The sequence below is a fragment of the Jaculus jaculus genome, chromosome 1, assembly GCF_020740685.1.
Source record: "Jaculus jaculus isolate mJacJac1 chromosome 1, mJacJac1.mat.Y.cur, whole genome shotgun sequence".
NCBI classification, from domain to species: domain Eukaryota; kingdom Metazoa; phylum Chordata; class Mammalia; order Rodentia; family Dipodidae; genus Jaculus; species Jaculus jaculus.
Window position 1 is genome coordinate 104,235,413 of NC_059102.1, and position 18,759 is coordinate 104,254,171.

Below are 18,759 nucleotides of genomic sequence, written 5' to 3' on the forward strand. Positions count from 1 at the left end.
ACAGTTATGCATTCCTACCAGTGGTGCATAGCAATATCAGTTTCTCCATAGAATCTGTAAACACGTTTTTTTCTTTTTTTCTTTTTTTCTTTTTTTTTAATCAGAGAGAGAGAATTGGTATGCCAGTGCCTCCAGCCACTATAATTGAACTCCAGATGTGTGTGTTGTCTTGTGCACATGAGCGACCTTGCATCACATTGTGCATCTTGCTTATGTGGGACCTGGAGAATCGAACATGAGTCCTTAGGCTCCACAGGCAATCGCCTTAACTGCTAAGCCATCTCTCTAGCCCTGTAAATACCTTTTTTTTTTTTTTTTTTTCCCGAGGTAGGGTCTTACTCTAGCTCAGGCTGACCTGGAATTTACTATGTAGTCTCAGGATGGCCTCAAGCTCACAGCAATCCTCTTACCTCTGCCTTCCAAATGTTGGGATCAAAGGTGTGTGCCACCATGCCCAGCTCTGTAAATACTTTTTTGAATAGCAGCTATCATAATTGATATGAAATATAGCACAAAAGTTTTGAATTTTTATATAATTCAATTCATGTTTCTTGTGTTATGATTTTATTGTCATGTTTAAGAAACCATTCTTTAATCCAAAGTCACAATCCTTTGTGTTTTTTTTTCCCTAAGAGTTTTATTTTTTCCTTAATTTATTTATTTGACAGAGAAAGGGGGAGGGAGAGAAGAAGAGAAAGAGAATGGGCGCACCGGGGCCTCCAGCCACTGCAAATGAACTCCAGACACGTGTGCCCCCTTATGCATCTGGCTAACATGGGTCCTGAGGAATCGAACTTGGGTCCTTTGGCTTTGCAGGCAAACACCTTAACTGCTAAGCCAGCCTTCCCTAAGAGTTTTAGCTTTTATCTTTAGGTCTGTCATCTGTTTATAGTTGTGCTGTATATGCTGTGAGCTAGGAGTACAACTTCATTCTTACTCATTATGTAGGTCAAGCTACTCATTTTGATTTGTTGAAAAGACCATTTTTTTCTTCTTGAATGATCTTAGCACTTAGCTCTCAAAAATCAGCTAACCATAATATAAGGGTTTATTTCTGGATTCTCAGTCCATTTCTTTGCTCTTTTGTGTGTCTTAATGCCAAATTCTTTTTGAGACAGTTAGCACATGCGCTCTCTCACTAATTTTCCTGCCATTCCTTTCCAGTTGTTCACTGGTCATTCCTCATCTCTTAAACCTTGTGACATCCCAGACTTCAATCCTGCTTTCTGTTTTCTCTTTACTCACCCCCTAGGTGCTATTCCTCAAGTCTTTGGAATCTCATAGTTATTTCTGGATTGATATATCCTGCCCAGACATCTTCCACATATATCAGACTCCATATCTACTTCATATTCCCATTAACAAGTAAATAGGCATCTCAGATTTGGCGTATCCAAAACCAAACTCTGGGTCTTTATTCCTGATTCTTGGACAAATCGAATATTCCTCTAGTCTTCCTTACCAATAAATAGTAGTCATTCCTGGCTGCTTTTTCTGTTCCTCTTTCAACCTACAGCCAACCCATTAGGAAATTCTTCTTTTTTCAACAATCTTAAATTATTTATTTATTTGCAAGAGGGAGAAAACAAAGAGACCCTCCTTTCACTGTAGATGAACTCCAGACACATGTACCACTTGGTGCATCTGGCTTTACTAGGGTATTGAATGTGGACCATCAGGTTTTGCAAGCAAGTGCCTTTAACCTCTGAGCCATCTCTCCAGCCCCCGCCCCCCGCCATTAGTAAACTTTGCCTCCTCCGCCTTCTAAAAAAATAACCTCTGCTTTCACCACATTCATCACTGTCTGTGTTGTCATTCAGATTATTGCAATAGACTAACTAGCCTCTCTGTTTTGGCCCTTGTCCCTGTGCAGCCTATTTGTCCCGAGCAATCAGAGTAGTAGTTACAAAACGTAAGTCAGATCCTATCATCTCTTTCCTGTAGCCTTCTGGTGATATTTCTGTCTCACTCAGACTGAAGACCAAAATTCCTCTAAGGGTCTGTTTGAACTGACACTTGATAACAAACTTGCTATCTTCCTCGCCAATTATGCTCTCAGGCTTCACACTTACTATATATTTTGCCTACAATTTTCCTAGGACTCCTAATGGGCTCCCCACCCACCCACACACTCTCTTTTTCTTCAGGTTTCTGCTTAATTAGCAACCTACCAATCAGGCTTCCTAATAATTGTTAATAAAATTTTAATGGCAGCTCTTTATACCATCAGCAGGTTTCTCCCTTATCTTAATTTTTCATCACACCTCTTATTACACGTGTCATGCATTTATTGATTTATTTGTGAACTAGAATGGAACTAAAATGCCTGTTTTGAATTTTGCCATTGCTACTATGACTTTAGACAAGTTTCTTAACCATTCTGATTTTTGGTTTAACCAAAAACGTAGAAATAATAGTATCTGTCCAGTGGTATTGTTGTGGAAAAATATTTACAAGCAGAAAGAGAGAGAAAATGCAAATGGACTCGAGACACATGTGCCACTTTGAGCATCTGGGTGTATGTGTGTACTGGGAAATTGAACCTGGGTCCTTAGGCTCTGTAGGAAAATGCTTTAACCTATAAGCCATCTCTCTCTCCAGCTATGCTAATAAAAGCTTCTCAAGATGAGGAGCTTGTTTCATTCACTGCTGCATCTCTAGTGCCAAAAGCACAACCTGATGTGTGGTTGATTCCGGTAAATATTTGCTAAAGAAGGGTATGTTTGAAAACACTGGAAGTGGTTATTCTTTGTTGTCTTTTACAAGTAAGAAAGTGTAGGTTCAAGTAAGTTGAGCCCCTGAAGTGTTTTGACTCCCAACTCCATGGAGGTTAGATTGCCTTATTGGACATGTTGGCAGAAATAGGGGTGTCATTTCCTCATAAAACAGACTATATAGAAGAATGAAGTTAGGGGTTTTCTTGCAAAGCAATTGTTCTATAAACATGACTACTTAAACTGAAAAATAAGCCTAAATAGGAAAAAAAAAGTCCCAAGACATGTTAGAAAGTAGTGAAGCACAAAAAATAAACAACAGAAGACTTTGATTCTGTAAAAAAGGGTTTGTTGGTTTGTGTTTATATCTATCAAGAGGTGGGACACATGGAAAACATTTGGATAGTAGCTCCTTGGATCTGGAAATGGTACTGGCTACTGATATACCTTCTTTGAGCTGGTCAAGAGGTATTTTCTTAGAAAAGCTTTTTTTTTTCCCTAAGTCATGAAACTTGTAGATGACTTTTAACTATAATGGCTAGATATGTTGAGTCTCCAGCCTTAAAAGGTAAAATCAAATTTAGAATGCTTGCTCTCAAGAAATTTATAGAATTTCTCACACAATGTTTTCATGAAGTTAAGTTCTCAAGGAGTATAAAGGGAGATGTTTGTGCAGACAACTGCAACACAGCAAAGTATTGACAGCAGACTGTCATAGAAGAGAGCGGGTACCTTGACACCGTGGTGAGGTACCTATTGCTGCCATTAGAAGTCAAAGAAATTTCACAAAATATTAACATTTGAACTATTTCTTTTTTTTAATTTAATTTATTTTCTTTTCAGCAAATTTTTTTTTTTTTTTTACAGGCAGTTTGGTACCATTGTTTAGGCTCATCCATGATCTACCCCCTCCCATTGGACCCTCCTTGTTGATGTAAATGGGTCGTGCATTGTGGAGTTAGCCCACAGTTATTGGTACGATAAATGTGTCTGCATATCCTGACCCAACATGTGACTCTGACATTCTTTTCGCCCCCTCTTCCGCAAAATTTCCCTGAGCCATGTTGGGTTCATTTTTGGTCTGCTTCAGTGCTGAGGTGTTGGGGGCCTCTGAGGCTCTGGCTCTCTGATTTGGTAGGAGTTGATTTTTGTCTGTGTTGGTCTCCTTCCCCTTTGTGCTGGTATCCGGTTCATCAGGAAAACAGCACCCTTGCTTGTTTCGCCAATTGTCCTTAGTTTCAGTCGGGCCCCTTTTGAGATATGTTGAGGCAGCTCTCTCTTTAAGATCTGCATCTATCTTTCTTTCCCCGGTATCTGCAGCGCAACTAGGCAGTCGCCATCTTGGCCAGTGAACTAATTCTTAAAGACTAAGTCCTGGCCCATGCTGTGGTCGTGGGAGGTTTGGGAGAGAGATGTGCAGTTATGTGAGGGGCAGTGTTCAGTAAGTCTTGAATATGGTGCACACAAAAAGAAAAGGGAGAGCCGGGCGTGGTGGCGCATGCCTTTAATCCCAGCACTCGGGAGGCAGAGGTAGGAGGATTGCCATGAGTTCAAGGCCACCCTGAGATGACAGAGTTAATTCCAGGTCAGCCTGGACCAGAGTGAGACCCTACCTCGAAAAACCAAAAAAAAAAAAGAAAAGGGAGAAGATAGGTTAGAGTGGTAAAGAAAGCACAAAGTACTGTGTACTGCAACCACCTCTGATGCCATTAAGTAAAGACAAACTGTGACCATGATTGTGATGTAGAGTGTGGAGTGTATGAACTAGAGAAACATGTGAAGTGGAAGGCTGGTGAACATGGAGTTTCTTTAGAGTTCCGATAAGAGACAATGAGGGTTTGGACTAAGAGATAGTTTAGAATAGAGAGCAGAGAAAGAATGCCGAAGATACAGGGACTGGGCGAAATGATGGAGTCTATTGTCTGCTGTACTGGGGGAGGGGTTGTCTCACGTCTTAATTATAGAGAGGAGGAACAGTTTAGTGTTTAAACATTCTGAATTTAAACTAAGCTCAGGTGTTGTGCAATACAATAGGCAGTTGTTGGTGTGATGAGGTAGAATAGGAATATGAAGGTATAACTACTGTTAGGGCAACAGCCACAAGGAACGAGGGGACTTAGTAGTATAATGAGAGAGAATTTCAAATGACATTGAGGTTAACATCTGCATCTATTTATCATAGTTCTCATGAGTAAAGGGATTTGTCAAGGCATAATGTAATAAATCCTAAAGTGGAGACAAAACAGAACTTAGGTGTCCTAGGAGGGCTTAATTAGCTCTTCCTTGGGTGTGCATCAGGGAAGGCTGTTTAAGGCTGACAGAACAGAATATGTGGCAGTTAGAGCGTAGGATGTGTATAAGAATCTAGGAAAGGAGATGGAGGAGGAAAATTTGGGGATTGAGATCAGATCCTGAAGAGCCTTGATTATATTTTATCCTTTAGCCATCATGGAGATATCCAGGGTAACAGGGAATTCAATCAAAATACTGATATGAGCCAGGTGTGGTGGTGCACACCTTTAATCCCAGCACATGAGAGGCAAAGGTAGGAGGATCGCTGTGAGTTTGAGGCTACCCTGAAACTACATAGTGAATTCCAGGGCAGTCTGGGCCAGAGTGAGACCCTACCTCGAAAAAAAAGAGTGGAGGTGCAAAGGGGAAAGCGGGAGAAGGGAGGGAATCACCATGGGTTATTGTCAATAATTATGGAAGTCATTAATAAAAAAACAAAATATTGACATGTAAGAATGTGTTTAAGATAGTAGAAGAGGAAAGAAACATTTCTAGCTTGAGTCCTAAGGTCAAAGTGTTTCTTGCCTAATTTTCTTATTTAAAGAAGACATTGTGTTGGGAGGTGGTAGGGGTAGGAGGTAGATAGGGAAGAGGTATGTTCTTCCAGGAAGTGTCTTTCTCCCTTCACTCACCTTCCTAGAGTTGCACTGCTTTGGAGGATTCCTATTCCTGAGTTAAGGGTTCTGTCAGGACAGGTGATCCACTAAGCCATCAGAAATATGAAAATTTGAGAACTTGTGAATTAGTTTCTTGATTTCTTCCTTCTACTTATGATATGATAGCAGTGGGTTTATGACAAGGGGTAAAAAAGAAAGTGGAAGGGAGCTGATTGGTATAAGTGGATCGATTCCATAGAGAAGGAAGCCTGTGGCCCTATCCATGTGGCAGTGTAGTCTCTGGTGAATAGAAAATGGATAGTGTCTGGACTTTATTCATCTCCTATTGTGGCTTTCTTTTTTATTTAAGAAAATTTCAAAAAAAAATTATATAGAGAGCGAGCAAGTGAGTGAGAGAGAGAGAGAATGGGTGCACTAGGACCTCAAGCCACTGCAAACAAACTCCAGATGCATGTGCCACCTTGTACATCTGGCTTACGTGGGTCCTAGAGAATCAAACCTGGGTCCTTAGGCTTCTCAGGCAAGTACCTTAACCACTAAACCATCTTTCTAGCCCCTACTGTGGATTTTTTGAGTCCTTTCCCAAGTGTCCATTTGCTTTGGAATTGCTTTGGCTTGATAAATATTCAGACTTGAGATTGCAGTCATGATTTTATTATTAAGATCCCTATGACTTCTGTTAGGGCAGCTGATATCCCAGAGTCTCTACTTGTTCAGTATTTTGATCCTGGCTCTAATTCCAGGCCCCACTTTGACCTAACTTAATTTAGAGACTGGAAAAGCAGGCAAAGGCTCACTGGAAAAATACATAGCCAAGTCTACACTGCAAAATGGCAGGCGCTCAGCCACAAGGTTAAGGTTGAGGTTGAGGTTTTATCCCAGACTTAGAATTTTTGAATTTTTTATTGACTACTTCTATAAGAATAGGCAATATACCATGGTCATAATCCCTTCCCAACACTCCGTTCCCCCCACCACCACCAAATCTCCCCACCACTACTGACTCCCTTCTTTCCAACTAGTGTCTCTTCTATTTTGATGCCATCATATTTTTTCCTTCTGTTATACAAGTCTTGTGTAGGTAGCATCAGCCACTGTGAGGTCATGAGTATCAAGGCCACTTTGTGTCTGGATGATAGCATTGTAAGCACTCTCCTCTCCTTTGGCCTTGGAGGGTTGTTACAGAGATGTGTCACTTAGTGCTGAACACTCCATTGTCACTTCTTTTCAGCACTTTGGCCATTTTTGAGTCACCCCTGTGGTCACCACCATCTGAAAAGGGAAGCTTCTCTAACCAAAAGTGAGAATAGAATTTATATGTGGACATCAACAAGTTTTTAGGGGGCAGTTAGTGGTCATAATGTATCCATTTATCCAGACAACAGTAGTAGTCATTTCTCTCCTAGGGCTTATGACCTCCTCACCATGGGCTTTTGACTAGGTTTTCAGTACCAGGCATGAAATCCAATCAGAGAGCAATTGGTTTTTTCCAAAATAGACATGCCACTATTGCACCTGTTGGTACAGTTGGCTTGGCTAGGCAGCTGTGAAGCTTGCAGGGTCCACTGCTGGTTAAGACTATTAATGACTTCTCCTCCCAAAGGATGTGTGCTGCATAGCTCTTTCTAGCATCCTGACGGCTAGTTAATAGGGAGGAGACTTCCAGCTGAGCTCCACCTTGGTTCTCAGTGACCTGCAGCCCAAGCGTGTACAGCCAGTCTTGGAATTCTAAGCCCTAAGGCTTTTGAGGAGGGAAGCCCTGTGCTCAGCAACTTGTGCCGCCTACTTGACGGGCTCTTGATAACAAATCTGGATCTATGACCTTGGTAGCCCTGACTCTTGACACCGCCCACATTGGAAAATGAAAAGGACAAGTGGGATCTCCAGGCAGACCTTGCTCAGTAGTCCCTGAGAAGTCCAAACTAAAAATCACATCAACAAACCCGGGGTAGTAAAGATTCAGGGAGCCAGTCAGTTGAGCTTTGGGTTCTGCCCATGTATCCAGAGGGCCTTTTCCTCCATGTCACTTGGGGTTAGCTGGCACTCTCTTTGGGTTCCCTGCTATAGACTGAATCTACTAACCTTTCTGCCTTTTTTCTCCTACTCTTTCTCTCTTGCAGAAGGAAAACAAGAAGCCCTTCAGGTTGTGTCTCTGGCCCTTTGGGCCTATTTTGTTGTCTATTTTCCATCTCTCCCTGACTACTGTGTGTGTGTGTATTGTGCATGATCTGTGCCTCTGAGCTGTGGCTCATACAGATAATCCGTTGTTCTAGAAAGACATTTGTGTGCATGCTTCATGCTGTGTGTGCTCCTGCCACCGTCCCTGGAGCACCGTGGGAGGATGTGTGCGTGTAGGCATGGATGCACATTCAATATAGCATGTGTGTGCTTACACTCTTATTCGGATGACTCCATCATGTACTTGACAGACACTCCTCTTCTCCTAGTTGGCACAGTGTGTGTCCATTTTATACCTGTAGCTGCAGGCTGGCATATGCTGTAGCCCCTGGCTGAGCCGAGCATGTTTGTATACTTTGTACTTGAGAACAGGAGTTGTCACAAAGATTTTTTGCCTCTTATGTGAAAGTGCTTTTGTGCTTCTAAACAGGCTCCCTGGACTTTCTGTGGACACAAGCTTCTGTAGGCCTGTTGTATGGCCCTCTCACTAATACTCTGTCTTTGCAAGCACTTGAATTTAGTTGGAATTTGCTTTCCTTGTGACCTGGGCCCTAGTGAACACCGTGAATCCTACTCTGATGAGTTTGTACACAGGTTCTAAATTCATAAGCACAAGATTCATGCTTACCTTGTGTCTCCTTCAGGTATGAGTTGTCTCTATAATAGACCTCCTGTAAGTGCTTTGACTAGACTCCCTCCGTCAGTGTGCTGTGTGTGCATGCTCTGTGCTTCTGCAGACTGCCATCCCCATGGAGCACAGGAAACATGCACGATCTGGGCCTGGCTCCCAAAGATTTTTTTGTGTGTGTGTGACTATTTTCTTAAGCCAAGTCATTTCTGGAAAATGTCTAATTCTGGGAAATAAAAAGGAAATAAGAATCTTCTCAGTACAGGAGCTGTTTCCAAAGGGAGGACGAGTTCTCATTGGTTGGGCAAGGGGGTTTATAGGTGCTTACTCCTTGCCCTGCCCCACCCCACAGGCCTTAGGAGACCTATGGTTTCTCCATTATTTCGGTTGTACCCATGGTTTTGTACTTCATCCTCTGCATGCTGATTTGTATCCCCAGCCTTGACCCATTACCAGCATCCTCCCGCTCCCAGAGTCAGGACGGGAGTGAGGTAAGGTAGAATAGATGTGTGGACAGACAGACTAAAGCCTAGACAACCTGAGAAGTGGATTACTGAGAAGGATCTTAAATCTGAAGTTCACCTGAGCTTACTAACCCTCATTCTGTCCTATCTTGCCTCATTCTATTTATAAATTCCCTACCTTCAGCTCGCCCCAGATATTACCCCCATCCAAAGATAAGGAACTTCCTTCTGCCTCCCTTCTGGAGCTCCTTTGTACCAGGATAGTTAGGAGGCAGGGAAAACTTGGAATAGGGAGGAACAAGGAAAGGTGGGAAGCCCCAGACCTGCTAAAATCAGCTTTCTTGTCCCTGAAAGGCATGTGCTATTGGTTCTCTGGAAGCTCCTGGTAGATAGTTGGAACTCCTTTGCTGCACTGCTTGAAAATTTTTCTTTTTGTAGGGAGGGGACTTTGAAGGTTTTGTTTTTGCTTTTATTTTTAGCTGTTCCTTCCTTGAAATAAGTTGATGCTTTCATTTTCAAGTTCTCATTCTAGGGCCTATACCATTCACCAGAATGAGAACGCAAGCATCTAATCTGCCTTGGAATCTCTTGCTAGATATTTATCAGACATGGAGATTGGCCTTATACTTGCATACTCAGTGAGCTAGAGGCTCCCAAGCTCTATCAAACCATAAGCTGAGAAAGAAATCCAGGAAGACAAGGTCTGCCCCTGGGACAGCTGAAATTTAGGATAGCCAGAAGAAAATTAGCTCTGCATGGAGTTGTCTTTTTGTTTAGTGGACTGGAGCCATGAGAAGACCTTTCTCCTGGTGCCTGTTCCTTGCAATATGGGATGATTCTGGTAGTTACATTCCCAGTGGGGTTTTATCCCTGAGACCTCAGTTAGATTGCCCTTATATTCTTATTCTCTGTTGAGAAGGGCATCAAGTACTATTCATTTCCTCAGCCTCCTTATTGCCTTGGATGATAGGGTTCAACGTCAGGCTGGCTCTGTCACCAAATAGTACATGTTTCCTACACTGCTCAGCGCCAGACCTACAGAGTTACCTAGGGAGATCTGACTTTTTTCTCTTTCTTTTTAAAGATTCCAGATGATGGTGACCCTTCCCTGCCTCAGTGGCTCCCAGAAGGGTAAGTACTTCTCTGAAAGCTTTGGTCTTGTCTCTGTCTACTTTTAGCTTTTCCCTGAGAAGCAGAGGAGCCTCCATAAGCTGGTTTGCAGGAAGGGAAGAGGTCCACTTGTAGTTGGCTGGTTCTCTGGGGCAGAAGAGAAAATTGCTGACTAATTCCTTAGAAGCAGGAGAGGGAGTTCACAGAATAGTTCCCCTGGGCCAGGAAAGGTGTTTCTGTCATTTTTGATCCAGTGCATCATAGTTGTGACACATTTTTTATAAAGAAGGTGAGGAAATTAAAATCTGCATTTAAAAACATTTTCTTTCCATTTCATTGTTGATGGTATAGTTGATTAGATTACTCCCTGGGTTCAGTCCTGTTTCAGCTGTTGTGAGTCATCTACTTATTACATTCCATTCTAGTCAAGACATAAGTAGCATCCCTCCTGAGTTCTGTGTGTGCTGTCTGTGCTACTTGTCTGGGATTTTCAGACCCATGTGATTGCACCAGAGAGTCATTTTAAGCTGCTCAACTGCTGCCCATAATTGACTGACTGTTCTTAAGAGAGAGGAGTTTAAGTGCCTCCCAGTACCTCACTCTCCCCCATATGCACAGCCAATTATTTCTCTGACCTTCACTCTCCCTTTGTCCTATAAAGAACACACACATGCCTCCTTCCACTCATGGTCAGGGAGGATCAGATCATAGTTATCTGCTGCACTTTTTTACATTTTTCACATGTTCTCCTCCCCTCCTCTTCCTACTTGTCTTCTTTTAATCAAGTTCAGTCATTTGAATGAGCTACCACCTTTCTTAATTTTTTTATAAAGCAGTTGTACTGTTAGATCCCCTCTCTCTACCCCAGTTCTGCTGAGCATCTTCTTCAGTGTAATTAGTGGAATTCATTGTGGGTACCAAACACTGTCTGTCAATCCAGTCTTGGGGAGGGGGGACTTTCTTCATTTTTTGGTTTTTGAGGTAGAGTCTCACTCTAGCCCAGACTGACCTGGAATTCACTATGCAGTCTTAGGCTAGCCTTGAACTCACAGTAATCCTCCTACCTCTGTCTTCTGCTCACTCAGCTGCTTTCTTCTTTTTGGGAAAGATAATTTATAATGCAAAAAACTCTGTTGGGTTAAGAAGAGAACATTGTAGTTGTTAGAATTCAGTACAAACGTATGGTACCAGTTGTTAATCATTGAGTTTTAGTTTTTTTCTTCTAATAATTGTAAAATATACCCATGCCAATGGAGCATATCCAAGCTGCTTAGATGGAATGTGCAGGGGTTTTCTTAATCCCTTTTTGTCTTTTTCTCTGCACTTCAACTTACTCCTTGTAAGCTATGACAAGTACAGAGCTTCCCTGGACCTAGTGAAACAAAGGAAGCTGCTTACTCAAAATCAGCAGGTCTAGTTGACACAGTCCCGGTCTTGAGCTAGTCTGGGACTTCCTTCTTTACTTACATGGTTGAAGTACTACTTACTCTTTTGCGGCTCCTGTCTTTAGGTCATTTATGCCTTACAACCCAGCTGCCCACAGAAGCAAGCACATAATTAGTGCATGTGCTGTTTATGTGTGTGTAGTCCTAACACTAAAGATGCTGAGGCAGGAAGATTATGAGCTGAAGGCTAACCTAGGTTATATCGTGAGTTCAAAGCCAGCCTGGGCATCATAATGAGGCCTTGTTTCAAAACAAAACCAAGTACGTGAGGGATTTTTTTTTTCTTTTTTAAATTAAGGCTCATCGTTTCAGCATTCAAAGGGCAGAGAGAATTTTTTAGTTCTACCTCATTGTAGAGAGGTGACACCAAGTCCTGAAGAGAAGGACTATTTGCAAAAGACATAGGGAGTTAGTGTTAAGTATAGCTAAAATCCAAGTCATCTCAGTGAAAGACTAGTGTTGGATACATGGTGTTTTGATTTTTAACTTTTGACCTGCTCCATGTCTAACCTGGACCGGTTCACCCCTCCTTAAGCAACCTCGTGGTCTCCCACTCCCAGGAGGTTACCATATTGATGCCAAACAGTGCAGATACCCGATCAGCATATGGCACTAGAGCCCAGAATTCCTGGACTCAAGCAATCCTCCTGTCTCAGCCTCCCAAGTAGCTGGGACTACAGGCACATGCCACTGCACCCAGCTTGCTTTTTAATTTTTATTGAAGAATAGGCACACAACAAAATTAAAGAGCATAGTAAAACTATAAAAGCTTTAAAATTCTTGAGTTGTTCTAGCTGTGATTCTGTTCTGGTCTCTGTTGATGCATTTTGAGGATTAAGCTAGACTTTCAGAGTATCTTTGCTATTTTCTTGCTACTCCAACCCCCCACAGTGTTGTGTAAGTCTCCCACCCTACATCTTTTGTTCCCTTCTGCTTACACAGGCTTCTCTTTGCATGGATGCCATTTCCTTTAAAAACTTGGGAAGACACACTGATGACTCTTACTGTTCAACTGAAAAGGCTGCCTTCTGCTTTTCATTGTTCAGTAGTCTTGCTCACCTAGACAGCAGGCTCTTTCTGTAGAGCCACCCCTGGGCTCTCTTCTAGCTCAGGCCATGCAAGACATCTTTGGGGAAGTGCATCTGGTTTAGGATGGAGGGCATTAGCCCTCTTGGTTACCACTTTCCACTTTCCCTTCTGAGGCACAGATACTTTCAAATAAACAGAAGTGCCTTGAACTATCCTAGTGGAATTAAAGAGGTCTCAGTCCTTGGCTAAAACTGCAGGAAACACTGAAGGGCACTCAAGGGCAGATTCCATTGCCAATCACTTGCCTCTCTTGCCCTCACTTACTGTCTTGCATATAACCCTCTCAAAGGCAAATGGAGGCTAGTTTATCTTCCTCTGGGTAGAGGGAGAATGGAAGCAGTAGATCAAGAGTAGAAACAGAATCTGTCCTTAATTCAAGGCTAGACCAAAAGTCCTGATGTTTTCTTTTCCCCATAGGCCAGCTGGGGGGCTCTATGGCATTGACAGCATGCCAGATCTACGCAGAAAGAAGCCGCTGCCACTTGTCAGTGATCTGGTGAGTAAAGATGCTTGTGCAACCTTAGGCAGTAGCCTTGGGATGTACCCACCATTGAGCCTTGGTAAACTGTTAGGATTAGAAGTGGTTCATTTTGTGGCTTACACTGGTCTCATGATCAGTCATTTACAGCCTTACTGAGCCTTAGTAATGGCTTCACTGGGACCTTGTTCCACCTTCCTCGTCAGAGTCCTGATTTCTTCTATAAATGAAGCTCCTGAACATTTGTGTCTTATCTTCAATGCTGGAGCTTGGGGCCTCCTTCCAGACATCTAATTCCTCTAGGTAGCTCTGCAATATTCTTTGATAGCCTGCAGTGAAGTTGACTACTTCCTGATCTAGATTATGGAGCTTGGTGTGGATAAGCACGACTGAAGCTTGAGCCCTTTCTGGAAATGAATGTCTCCTGAAACATAGGCTTTCTAGACTGGATAGTCTAGACTGGATCCTGATGTCTGGCATTGGGAGGAATAGTAAAACACTTGGGGAAGCAAGTCATAACAGGCTTAGAAGTTAAAGCTGGCCTCTGGTCCTGCAGGGTGACCAAAGGTCCTATCCTGGCTCACATTTTCTGAGGCGGTATCAGCTCAAGAAATTTTATGTAGCTTCTGGGTGGTAAAGTCCTAAAGCTCTAAAGACAGATGTAAGGCATGAGACATGAACCCTCTTCTGTTCCTGTTTTTTCTTGTTTCTCCTTATCCTGTCCATTCTGTTTTTCCTATCCAATCCTTTTTTTCCTTACTTCCTACCATTTCCGTCTCATCTTTTTTCTATTTTTCTTACTGTTCACTGTACTACTTTCACCATCTGGTTGAAGAAAAATTCTGATGTTACCTTTTTTTTCTTCTTCTTCTTACCATCTTCTTTTCTTTATTATCTACATCACCTTTCTTGTCTTCCTACCTTTTCTTCATTACTTGCTCCCTCTGTGTCTACAAGCAAATATCTAGTTCATGTCTTGTTTTCCCTCCTCTGTTTTTACCTTTTTCACTTTGAGGTCCATAAAATAAGAAGCTCTAGGTGTGGACTCTGGCCAGTTCTCTGAGTTTAGTACAGTTTTTAGTGAATAGGGGCAAAAGGGATTGGAATATGTTCCCTGTGGTGAACTATGGGGGTGGGGGACCCTTCTCAGTTGCCTCTGAAAGCTTTCATGCCCTTGAGGGACTTTAACACCATGTTGTTCCTTTCTCTGCTGTCCTCTACACAGGCTATGGTGAGTGCCTCAGGGCCCTTCCCCATCCTCTAAAGAGTGACACCCCAAATTTCTTGGGTCCCTTCCAGCTAATTCTCTTGCTTAGACTGATAAGACTCCTGTCTATCCAGTATTAGCTGCCTAATGAAACCCTGTGTCTTTCTGGAGCTGTCCCTGAAATTGAGACTTGGCAGATAACTGGGATCCCTCTATATAGAGCCTGGCTAACAGGACAGCCCCAGTTCTCATAATAACTTCCTGTCCTATCTGCTCTCTACTGTCCCTTTTACCTGCCAAGTGCCCTGTTTATTTGGGCTACTGGCTTCTGTAGCTTCCCATGGGTTGGGTATATGTGTGTAGGTGGGTGGAGGGTGACCTGGGAATGGCAGTCAGCATGGAATCATTATTCCCAGTGATGATTCTATGTGATCCTGATGAGTTGTGTGTCTTTCTTATTCTTGTGACCTGTTTCTTGTTATAATTCTAAGATTTTTGATTTTCTTTTGCTTTATTACAAACAAGAGTTTTTGTGGGATAGGACACCTAAGTAGTGAGAAAAAAATAAACTCTTTGGATGGTAGTTGTCCCCAAGAAAATACTGTTTTAACATTGCTGGAGCAGTCCCTTGAGGGCCTTGAGTTTAAATTTCAACCTGGGATGTTGTTAGCTAACAGTAGTCTCTTTGGATGACAGTAAAAATAGAATGACAACAGTTAGTTTTGGTCACTGAAGCTCCCACCCCAGGACTTTGCCAGACTTTGGTGGCCAGGGCTGACCAACAAGTCTTCTCTCACAGTCACTGGTCCAGTCCAGGAAGGCGGGGATTACTTCTGCAATGGCTACACGTACCTCTCTCAAGGATGAAGAGCTGGTAAGTGACTCATGTACTTTTGTGAATACACTGGCCCCAAGACTGAACATCCTGTAGCCATTCTAACCAGCAGTTCAAGAATGCTGGGCCCATATCATTGCCATGACAGCACCAGTTTTCAGTTTCATATACTGGGAAGAATGAAGGTAGAATGTTGAAGGGTGTGACCCTTGATCTCAGGGTATGATGGTGAGCCTAGTATCCTCTGTTTCCCTAGAATGCATGAATGTTCAGACCCAACATAAGGGCAAACCCATGTTAGATGGCCAGAAATACTCCCTGTTGGGGTCTTTTCTCTGCCAGGTGGACTATGGGCTGGGCCAGGGTAGAGTGCCTTCTCTACAGCCAGAGGAGATACCAGTGTTCTAACTATCATACGGGGTCTCAGTTCTAGAAGCTTCCATCAGGGTCCTAAAGTAGCTGGTATGTGATGGGGCATGTTTCTTTTCAGAAATCCCATGTGTATAAAAAAACCCTGCAAGCCTTAATCTACCCCATCTCGTGTACCACACCCCACAACTTTGAGGTCTGGTCAGCCACTACCCCTACCTACTGCTATGAATGTGAAGGCCTGCTCTGGGGCATTGCCCGGCAGGGCATGCGCTGCAGTGAATGTGGAGTCAAGTGCCATGAGAAGTGCCAGGACCTGCTCAATGCCGACTGTCTACAGCGTGAGTACTCCCATGGGAAGAGGGGTGGGGAGCGGGGCACAGGGCCCCTCAAAATAATCTGCAGCAACAAGCAAGGGTGTCAGAGCACAGTACCTACTGTCTGCCTGATTTTGATTATAGATAGAGCTTGTAGACACAGTGCCAGGAGTAGAAGTTTTAAGTAGGTGAGGCAGCGATCTAGGAGGAGAGCCTGTTGGACTCTCAAGGCCTAGCTGTACACATGGCTTGTGCTGCCATAATAATAGAGTGGAGAGCGTGGGAACAAGAAAAGCAACAGTTGCTGGCAGAGAAGGTAGCAACCCTCGCAGTTCCTCCCCCTGCCTGGCTCCTGCTGGGCTTGTCCTCACTGTGGCCAGACCTTGGAAAGAATAGGGGCCCAGGGGAAGACAGGACAGTTTTCTCCACCTTTTCCAGGTATTGCTCAGAGCCAAGTTACAGCAAAGAAAGTTTTAAGGGTTGTGGTAGAAGGGAATAATAATAATGACCTTTTTTTAAGTAACTAGATGCCAGGCCCTGGGCTACATGCTTTATATATACTATATGTACTACAACCCCAAGAGACAAGCATCATTCGACAAAAACAATTGATCTAGCTAGGAATGGGGAAGCCCAGGTTTAGACCAAGGTCCGTCTCACACAAAAGGCCATATTTTTCTTATCATACCACATTATTTGCTGAGATTAAGGCACTTCCATAAGCCGTAGAACCCAATTATGTGTGATAAATTTTGGGATTTGTGTCATGCTTGGCAGTTAGAGATCAGTGGTGGTATCATACCTATCCACCATCCTTCCCTGACATCTGAAGTACTTTCTGCTTTTGTTTTGAGGCAGGACCTCACTGTAGCCCAGGCTGACCTGAACCTCACTCTGTAGCTCCAGACTGGCCTCAAAACTCACTGTGATCTCCTACCTCAGCCTTCCACGCACTAGTACTAAAAGCATGCACCATCACACTTGGCTTTAAAACACCTTTTACCCCCCAGTGAACTTTTATTTATTTTAAGGTTCATAGAGATTTTATTAGACTAAGGGAAGAAGAGAGGAGAAAGTACAGAGAGCTTCTTCCCATGAGAAGGCAGGAACAGGGTTAAACCCCCCAAAACACTTTTTAAAAATGTTTTTATTTGCACATATGTGTGTGCATGTAATGCAATCATGTGCACACATCTGCCAGGGTCTCTTGCTGTGGCAGTGAATGTCAGGTGCTTTGTGCCACTTCCTTTAAAATATTTTATTTTATTTATTTATTTGCTTAACAGAGAGAGAGAATGGGTGTGCCAGGATGTACATCTGGCTAACATGAGTCTGGAGATGGAACCTGGCTCCCTTGGCTTTGCAGGCAAATGCCTTAACCACTAAACCATCCCTCCAGCCCTGTGCCACTTTTTTAAAATCTAGCTTTACATGGGTAGCTGGGGAATTGAACCCAGGTTTTGCAAGCAAGCACCTTTTAACTATTAAGCCATATCCCTAATCCCTGAAATGCCTTTTAGTGATATTTTGACCTTCGACTTGGAGAGCTGATAAAAAAATTCAACATATATCTAAATAGAGAAAATAGTTTAATGAATTTTCATTGTTGTTACTAAGATTTTTCTACCCTCTGAGTTTTATTTTAAACTACTCTGGCCAGGTAACAGGCCCCACAGTGACTGCCTTTTCCCAAAATCTTCTCCCACTGCTGCCTGGCCTCTCCCAGGTTCTTTTCATCACCTTAGCCTGGTCTGGGAGGTGGTCTGTTGGCTAGCTGTACTTTCTGGGCCATCCTTCAGGGGCTGCAGAAAAGAGCTCTAAACACGGTGCTGAGGACCGGACACAGAACATCATCATGGCCATGAAGGACCGCATGAAGATCCGGGAGCGGAATAAGCCTGAGATTTTTGAAGTTATCCGGGATGTCTTCACAGTGAACAAAGTTGTCCATGTGCAGCAGATGAAAACAGTGAAGCAGAGTGTCCTGGATGGCACTTCCAAATGGTCAGCCAAAATCACCATCACTGGTGAGCAGGCTGTAGTTTGGGGGAACAGGTCTGGGTTGTAGGGGAAAACCTGGGGAAGGAGCACATTGAATATGAGGGAGCGGGGGTTGGGGAGAAAGAAGATGAAACTGAGGTGGGAGTCTCATTATTCATCACTCCTTCTCATCTAGACCCTGCTGTTAGGGGAGGCAAGACTCGCACTTGCAAAAAGTGTGAACGATAACACAGGGATGTGGCAGACACTGTATACTTGGTTAATAGTTTGATATTATAAGAGTTAGGGATAAGAGGAAGGGCATAGGCAGGAGACCACAGAATAGTTCACCAATACAGCATAAGGTTAAATCATCAGAGAGTAAAAGACCAGTGAGGGGTTAGTGGTCACATAGGCTCAGGTAGGGAGGAGTATTCTTGGGCTAAGCTTTTAGGGAAAGGCTAGTGGCCCAGAACTAAGGATAGATCTGGAGGAGTGAGATTAGGTTTGCTGTGCAGGAAACATAGGAAGGTTTCACTAAGATGGAAGGCCTGGGGGGGGGGGTCGGGGGAGGAAAGCCTGTGATTAATTCTTTAGAGGGATCTGACTTACTCTGAAGTTTTCCTGTGTGCTTACATTGCAGTGGTGTGTGCCCAGGGCCTACAAGCCAAAGACAAGACAGGATCCAGTGACCCTTATGTGACTGTGCAAGTTGGGAAAACCAAGAAGCGTACCAAAACCATTTTTGGAAATTTGAATCCTGTTTGGGAGGAGAAGTTCCATTTGTAAGTCATGGAGGGTTTGGAACTACATGTATTTTAAGAAGCAGTATTATGGCTTGCCTTTTTGGCTCAAGCTCTAAGACAGGCCAGAGGCTGTGGAGAAATCCTACTTATCCTATTTATGGGCCCCAGGGGCTCTCCCTATTGATTTTTCTAGCACCAGAAAGATTTCACTGTTGCCCAATGACAGAACCAGGAATTAACTACCCTGTTGTACCTCCAAGCCTTAGGAAGGGTTGGGTTTTCTCTGGAGT

At 43.3% G+C, this 18,759-nt stretch overlaps 1 protein-coding gene across 5 annotated transcripts in view; it reads left to right on the forward strand.

Moving 5' to 3' along the window:
• Unc13b (unc-13 homolog B) overlaps positions 1 to 18,759 on the forward strand; it is a 65,470-nt gene that overhangs the window by 19,264 nt on the left and 27,447 nt on the right. For 3 of the 5 annotated variants that reach the window (XM_045144964.1, XM_045144972.1, XM_045144991.1), the window contains exons 3-10: positions 7,744 to 7,766; positions 9,978 to 10,024; positions 12,955 to 13,033; positions 14,241 to 14,246; positions 15,022 to 15,096; positions 15,548 to 15,767; positions 17,543 to 17,770; positions 18,367 to 18,508. In XM_045144964.1, coding sequence (XP_045000899.1) covers positions 7,744 to 7,766; positions 9,978 to 10,024; positions 12,955 to 13,033; positions 14,241 to 14,246; positions 15,022 to 15,096; positions 15,548 to 15,767; positions 17,543 to 17,770; positions 18,367 to 18,508 — 820 coding nt within the window. The remainder of the gene's footprint in view (positions 1 to 7,743; positions 7,767 to 9,977; positions 10,025 to 12,954; positions 13,034 to 14,240; positions 14,247 to 15,021; positions 15,097 to 15,547; positions 15,768 to 17,542; positions 17,771 to 18,366; positions 18,509 to 18,759) is intronic. The other 2 variants (XM_045144981.1, XM_045144986.1) reach the window with 1 other exon arrangement.